Here is an 8,397-nt window from a genome sequence, read left to right as displayed (position 1 = left end):
CACACACACACACACACACACACACACACACACACACACACACACACACACACACACGCACGCACGCACGCACGCACACACGCACGCACGCACATAGATAGCGCATACACGCATACAGATAGAGTTGTACTATGGTATGATGGTATCCATTCACATGCACAGCCGGCATTACAATGTCAATGCATGCAATCATGGAAACTGTAGAAGCTCCGACAGGCCTACATGAACCGAATTTCCGGCTTATAAATACTTTAAGCAGTTACGCGAGTAGCAACGAAAATGGCGGCAATATTCGCTTAGACATAAAGGTAAAACGCGCTCGGATTCTCGATCAAATTTCACGGCGGCGACTTTGCATCTAAGTGAATCGAATTGCGCACGATTGCGTGAAAGCGATCACATCAATAATAATCTAACGCGAACTAAGGCGGCTAATAAATCGGTCGGCTGCTAAGTAGGCCGAGACGTACCATTACGCCACGTCGGTGGGTGAAGGATTACCTGATCAAGTGACCCGTGCACGCAAACATCAAAAGCTCGCACCGATCTGAAAATATGTGCTCGTCTTCGCGCGTACATGCGCCTGATCGTTCGTACTTACCAGGCTGTTGGTATAGCTGAGTACCGTTGACTGCGTATAGGCTGTTAATTCACACAGGTACATTCGTAATGCCGTAATGCTGTTGCTACAGGGAACTCTGAGTTTCTCCGCGTCGACAAGCCAGACTTTGACGAGGTGCTGAGCACGGCGTATCAGAGGGACTGGGAGGAACGTTACGGAGCGCTGCGTGGCATGCCGCACTTCGACGACTGGTCCGACATCGATCTCAAATCCTGCACTCACAACACGCTCATGCAGGAGTTCGGTATAAGGAGTGTGGGCGTTCACAACACACCATGGACACACCCACACGCGCACGCGCGCGTAGGCACGCACGCACGCACGCATGCACACTCACACCTGTCTGTATATATTCGATAAGGCGCGAGCGCGCACTTAGAGCGCATACATTACACTTACACTCCCACGCACACATGCTAGAGAAACGATAGGGCGTGAGCACTTTCGCACACGGACACACGAACGCACGCACGCACGCACGCACGCATGCACATACGCATGCAAACTACCACGCAGGGACTCAGTATAAGACGGCTTACAACACGCACGCGATCGAATACGTGTCACCTTATATGATGCGACCTGATCGCGACGCTCTTGCGTGCGTGCGTGTATGCGTTCTTGCGCGCGTTTGTACGTACGCGCATGTGCTTCCCTCGTCTCTCGTTTAAATTACTGCTCCGCTATAACCATGGTTACCAAAAATTGATTTAGCGCAAAGATTTCTTTCTATATATACGATCTTCTTGCGTTTTTCGTGAAGTCTATCCGTATGAGTCTGTCCGTATATCCGAGGAGCCTTTAAGTGCTCAGAAAACAACTAGGCAACGCCGGTTCTCTCATAACTAGTATAACTATCACTATTAATAGTGTAGACATAACGTTATTCCGTGCAAACACTTGTTATTATATTCACGCAGGTTCAAATAAGGTCATAATAGGAAACACAAACGAAAGTCCGGAATATGTTTATTTCATTCAAACCGGCGAGTGCAAGTTGGTCAAGGAAATCAGCGAAGACGGCAAATTGGGGATGCCGCTGTTGCGCAGAAATCAAGTGTCGTCTACAGTTAAAAAGCCAACCGTGGACACTCGCAAACGTATGTCAATAGCAGGTTGGTTGTAATAAGTTCGCCGCTGGAAACCTGCAGTCTCAAATATCAATACTGTATTTTTTCACGATAGCCGAGTCTAAGCTGACACATTTTTGCACGAATGGTTGACATATTTGTTCATGACAAAACAGTTTCACAGAGCGCCTTTGGCATCGTTGCAGAGAAACGCTTTCTGTCGGTATGTAAGCTGAGGAAGCATCATTTCTTCGGTGTCGGTGAGGATATGAAAGACACATACATCATCACGTGCACTAGAGTAGAATGCATATTAGTTCCGAGAATCGCTTTTATCAAGTATGGAAAGGTATAAAACTACATCAACTGCATATCTAAAGAAAATGCATATCTACTACTCACTAAAATCGTATTTTATATATAATAAGTATTATAAGTAATAGTATAGCGCGCGCGCGCGTGTGTGTGTGTGTGTGTGTGTGTGTGTGTGTGTGTGTGTGTGTGTGTGTGTGTGTGTGTGTGTGTGTGTGTGGTGTGTGTGTGTGCATGTGTGTGTGTGTGTGTGTGTGTGTGTGTGTGTGGTGTGGTGTGTGGTGTGTGTGCTGTGCGTGTGTGTGTGAGAGTCGTGTATGCATGTGTGTGTGTGTGTGTGTGTGTGGTGTGTGTGAGTGTAACATGTATGTGTGTTGTATGCATGTATGTGTGTGTGCGTGTGTGTGTGCGTGTGTGTGTGGCGTGGTGTGTATACATGTGTGTGTGTGTGTATGCATGTATGTGTGTGTGCGTGTGATGTGTGTGTGTGTGTGGTGTGCGTTTGTTTGTTTGTTTGTGTGTATGTGTGTAAATATACAATAATATTAATATAAATACAATAATTTATACAGTATTATAATTAAGTAAAATTACTTTTATCATTATTTAATAATTATTTAAAGTTACTTTTACGGGAATTACCGCCCTAAAAGAATTGCAAATATTCGAGCGCATATGTTTCGTGTAGGCTATAAACATCAATTACTTTTAATTACCGTAGGTAATTACCACTAAATTCGTTTAACGTCTAGGTTAGATAAGATTTAACATTTTGCTACTGTATGTTTAGTAAATGTTATAATTATTGCACAAGAAACAATATTACCACCAAGACCCAGATGCAGTGATGAAGAATGATAAGATGCGACATAACATCCATCGTTCGGAATTTTATTACAGTTCTCATTATACACGTAATTACGATTTGATGACGTTTATTTAATTTTAAGGACCAGCACAATATTTGATTCACAATATGTCAACGTTATGTAGTGTTAACCGGTGTGGACGTTTCATTTATAAAATAATGTGTTAGCAAGCCTACGTCAGCGCGTATGCAGACTTTAGCAATCGTTAACTGTGTGTTGCCGTCTTATTCGCCGCAGATACATCAACTTGACATCATGCAGGACGCTGTGCGCTCCGCCCTTCCGTCCGAAGACGACATCGTCAGACGATACGAGGAGAACTTTGACTGGCAGACGTACAAGCAGCAGCTGATAGCCGCTATCGTAGGCAACCGCAACATCAAAACGCGAACTACAATGGGCGACGTGCCCGCCATTTTGCAGCAAGATAACAATGTCTAAATTACAGCCAAGGCTTAACTTATAATTACACCTGTATTAGATAGGCTCCTTTTGAAAATTAGCGAAAACGTGTATGTTATTAGTTAAGTATCGTATATTCAGTTATACCGTTACTGTTCGTGCACGTAGTGCAACAACGCGCTGCAGCGCTTAATCGAAATTGTGTAACAGCTCTTTCGTGCATGACCCTGTAGTTGAAGCTCGATCAACACATCACATCACTATGGTCGATAGCACGCGCGTGGAATGTGCAATTAGTCGGCTGATGTACATGTTAATCACTTAACCCTATACTCTTATTGTGGCGCATGAATGGTCGAAATCGAATGTCGAATTGTTGGCCTAGATATTGCGAAATTGCATCCTCGTGCAATCACACATTTGCCGTATACTCACAGCAATCGGGAAGCCCCCTGCAATAACAGCATGGTGAAATTGATATCGCGCCTATTTGATCTGCGCGCGTCAAACGATATAATCTAAATTGCTTCGCCTGGCTCCTTAACGATACTGAGTCATCGGACAATACCGGAGACTGCCTCCAAGTGGCAGCCAATTATTGTTCACAATTCATCTACGCAAGTGTCACAGTGATCATTAATAATAGTCCACCTCATGCGGTAAGCATGCCAGGTATCATCTAACCAGGTGTACTATAACGTTCGCAACTGTGGTCGAATATACTGCACACGAGGTGTTTGAGCGTTGGGTCATACGAGAGAATGATGGATATTATCCAAAGTTGGGAAATAAAAGGCTTTTGAATTGCATCAACAATGATAGATCGCTATACCCTGCACGATGGTCTCACTATATTCTAATGCATTCTATGCATTTCTATGCGCTAATTCTCTGCATAATAGAGAATGGCCTGACGCCTGGCGGGGAAGCGGTGAAGCAGCTTCTCGGCGAGGTTGCGACCAGAACGGACGTGATCAGTGGCGACATCCGCACGATAGCAGCACAGGTGGCGTCGCTGCATTCCCGACCGACCGACACGAATGCGGAGGATCTATCGTCGGAACTTGCGACGTTGGTTCAGCTCTACAACCGTCTACTGACCAACGTCACAAAGTTCGGCGGAGAACAGATTAAGGCCGCTGACGTGCGCCAGATGGCGCTGACACTCGGGGGAAAGCAGCAGGACATGCAGGAGGCGATACGTCAGATTTCCGCTTCGCTTCAAGATTCGAAAACGATGCTCTCTGCTGAGCTGAAAAATATCTCTGAAGGAGTCTGCAACCACACTAACGCTGCGACGACAGGCAATACCATACCACCAACGCGTACGTATAGAAACATAGAATACACCATGCTGCACAGTCACCATGCTACCCATGACCCAGAAGGCAGGAATAGGTTTAACACGTATTATTGACGGTCCTCGATTGTGCTAAAGCTTAGGTTTATCTGCTTAGCATTTTTTCTAGTCGACATCATCATTATCATAATCAGCATCTTTATTATTATTATTATTATTATGGCTATCATCCTTATTATTATTATTATCATCATCATCATCATCATCTCATTATCAGCATTATATGTACTACCATCAGCATTATGAGCATAATCAACCCAATTATTATTAGGATATCATACTAGTAGTAGAACATTATTTGCCACTACAAAAATATTCTTCGCTCCTAAGCATTCCTGTCGAGTGTTAACTCCGTACTTTACCATACCATGATGACACTTTACACTATCACTGCACTCTACAGAAAACAGTCAACGTATTTTGTGAAAATTGCTCGCGCCAACGACTTCATCTACAGAGTATTATGTAGTTGTCCGCGTCCATGTGTTCTAATGGCAAGAAGTAATTATGGCAACGATTCATCCGACAGAGTTCAGAAGAGAACTGCCAAGAGACTGCGCTGACATTCAGAGAGCTGGCGGAACCGAGTGCGGAGTTTTCGATGCGCGCCGCCGACGTACAGGCTCCCTCTTGACCTCTGCGCCCCGCCGTTCGTCTGTCGTTACCTCTGGGCGCCGCCGTTCGTCTGTCGGGACCGTTGGGCGCCGCCGTCCGTCTGCTCGCGTGACGTCACGGGACTCACGGGCACGCCGAGCGTCTCCTGCGCCGCTGTAGTAGCTCGAGATCTCCTTCATGTACTTGCGCTCGTTGCGTATGCGGCGCGTGTGGTAGCCGGCGAGCACGTAGATGCGATAGTACATGAACAAGATGCCGCACAGCGGCACGAAGAACGAGCCGGCCGCCGAGAAGATGACGTAACCGACGCCGCCCGTCAGCAGGCACTGGTTGCGGATGCCCTGCTCGCGCACACCGAAGCCGAACAGCGGCGTGATGCAGATGACGGTCGCCAGCACCCAGACGCACGTGATCATCATGGCGGCGCATCTCTTGGTGTTCCACTTGTGATAGCTCATGGGTCTGCTGATGGCCAGGTACCTGCAGCATGGTATATATCGTTTCAGCTGGGTTTACACTACCGACTTTATGTTGGCGAATTGGCGAGCTGGACCAACTTCCCAATTCGCTAACTCCGAGTTGGCAAAACTAGAACATGTTCTAATCGTCCTACTAGTTGCTATCGATTGGTTCGTCGCGCAACTTTTGCGTTTACACTGCCGATTGTCGGTTGTATAGTTGGGAAGTTGGTCCAATTTGCCAATTCGCCAACACAAAGTCGGTAGTGTAAACCCAGCTTTAGAAAAGCTATAGGCTACGCGCAGGGTCGCTGACACTAACAAGAGCAATATAGAGATGGGGCACATAATACATAATATACATATATACATAATATCAAGAGCATATAATAAAGGAGAGCGTACAACGGTAAAATGCTGAAACCATGTTGCAGTATTAGTCGAATTAATAAACTTTTCCCGTGTTATTTTGACGATTCTTTGCAGTATTATTGATCAGCTGTCCTACCTGTTCATATAAAACAAACCGCATGTTCCTACGATGCCCATGCGCTGAGAAAATGAGCGGTGAAAATCTGGTATTTTCGCTGAACACCGACTAGACATTAGGCAGTACTGCGACCCACTCTCGAAGTGTGGCTAGTGTGTTGCTTCCGGTCGCCGCTGTGTAGCGCCATAGTGGCACTGACTCACGTCATACTACCAGAGTTTACTATACATCCAGCGTGAGGTGGGCGTGAGGTGGGCACAGGTGAGGGTCATCACTATGGCAATCAATAACAGACGTCATTCATTCCATTTGTCAATCATTGACGGAAACACGCGAGGTTTACCGAAGTTATAACACTTCGAGAGACAGTCACAGTAACTGACTGATCTCGAGTCAGTTTTCGGCAATGAATCGTCAAAATAAAACGGGAAAGTTTAATTCGACTAATACTGCAACATGGTTTCAGCATTTTATCGTTGTACGCTCTCCTTCTTTATACTCTTGATAATATATATATATATATAATAAACGATTTTCATTAAAATTTTCAATTATATTCCAAAAAGAAATTTCTCAATTGCATTGCGTCACAACGGTCGCGCAAATTAAATAATATATATATAGGCCCTATATACATGTATTTATAATATCAAATAATCTATTATTGATATTATCAGGGGTTAATAATGACAAATCTTGACATATAATATGACATATAATAATAACATATAATAACATATAATATGACATATAATAATAACATATATAATAACATATAATATGACATATAATAATAACATATAATGACATATAATATGACATATAATAATAACATATAATATGACATATATATATAGCGCGTGGAATATACACCGAGAATGCCTGCAGGCCTAGTTGCAATTTGTCTTGCTAACGGTTTCACGGAGGAGTGCGGAGGAGAGCGTGACGGAGGAGAGTAGTGACGGAGTGAGGAGAGTAGGAGTGAGGAGAGTAGGAGTGAGGAGAGTAGAGGACGGTAGTGACGGAGGAGGGCGTACGGATCAACAACGGCCTAGTATTCACAGATTACGCTTAGAGTAGAAGTAGAACATATTATTAGGATAGCGAGACAAAATGACACCTTTCCGTGCGTCACAACTGCATTTCAACACAACATCACAACGCGCAGGGTCGGCGACATTTACAAGAGCAATATAGAGGCGGGGCTTCACGATTTGCATAAATATTATTCTATTATATTCCAAAATAAGATTTCTTAATTGCGTGGCGTTACAACGGTCAAGCACATTGATAATATCAAGAGCGTATAAAGAAGGAAAGCGTATACCGGTGAAATGCTTAAACCATGTTGCAGTATTAGTCGAATAAATAAACTTTCCCGTTTTATTTTGACGATTCTTTACAGTATTATTGATTAGCTGTCCTACCATGCTAATATAAAACAAACCGCTTGTCCCTACGATGCCCCTACGCTGAGATAATGAGCGGTGAAAATCTGGGTTTTTCGCCGAAATCCGAATCAGAGGACTAGGCACTCCAAACTGCAACTGCAGTCTTGCTAACGGTTTCACTTAGTGACGGAGGGATCAACAACGGCTCAGATTTCACGGATTACGCTCAGAATAGAAGTAGAACATGTTATTAGGATAGCAAGACAAAATGGCACCTTTCCGTGCGTCACAACTGCATTTACTTTACCACAAGTAAGTATATGGGCAGCAGCACTACAATAATCACTGAACATCGTATGATTACGCATTAATTATTTTTTTGCCGAAACCGCTGTGTTAGATATAAATAGTGTCAAGAGCGTATAAAGAAGGACGGAAAAAGTTTATTAATTCGACTAATACTGCAACATGGTTTCAGCATTTTACCGTTGTACGCTCTCCTTCTTTATACGCTCTTGATAGTGTTATAGTCGTTTTGAACATGACGGTGATGTAGATGGTGACATGGGAATTTCGTGTAAAACAAAATTAACACGTGTTCAGCAGGCACGTTTTCTACATCATGCCCTCGGGGCGGCCATCGGACAAGTTCGGCTTTGCAATGATGTTACGGAAAACGCCACAAATTTTATTTACAAGTGTTTTATTTTACGTTGATGTTTGCGTGTGTAAAGATCTCGGTCGTTTATAACTGGGTCAAAGCATTCGGACGAATGGTGCCACCGCAATTTAAATAGCCCAACTAAAC

General features: G+C 44.1%; 1 protein-coding gene across 1 annotated transcript in view; it reads right to left on the bottom strand.

Moving 5' to 3' along the window:
- Positions 1-5,189: 5,189 nt before the first annotated feature.
- Positions 5,190-8,397, bottom strand: part of LOC106806252 (alpha-1A adrenergic receptor-like) — a 7,214-nt gene continuing 4,006 nt past the window's right edge. The window contains exon 2 of the mRNA XM_014808127.1: positions 5,190-5,730. Coding sequence (XP_014663613.1) covers positions 5,202-5,730 — 529 coding nt within the window. The 3' untranslated portion in view covers positions 5,190-5,201. The remainder of the gene's footprint in view (positions 5,731-8,397) is intronic.

The sequence above is a fragment of the Priapulus caudatus genome, unplaced genomic scaffold (assembly GCF_000485595.1).
Source record: "Priapulus caudatus unplaced genomic scaffold, Priapulus_caudatus-5.0.1 Scaffold150, whole genome shotgun sequence".
In the NCBI taxonomy this organism is placed as follows: Eukaryota; Metazoa; Priapulida; class Priapulimorpha; order Priapulimorphida; family Priapulidae; genus Priapulus; species Priapulus caudatus.
The sequence above is the reverse complement of the archived record's forward strand: the minus strand, read 5'-3'. Positions and strand labels throughout refer to the sequence as shown.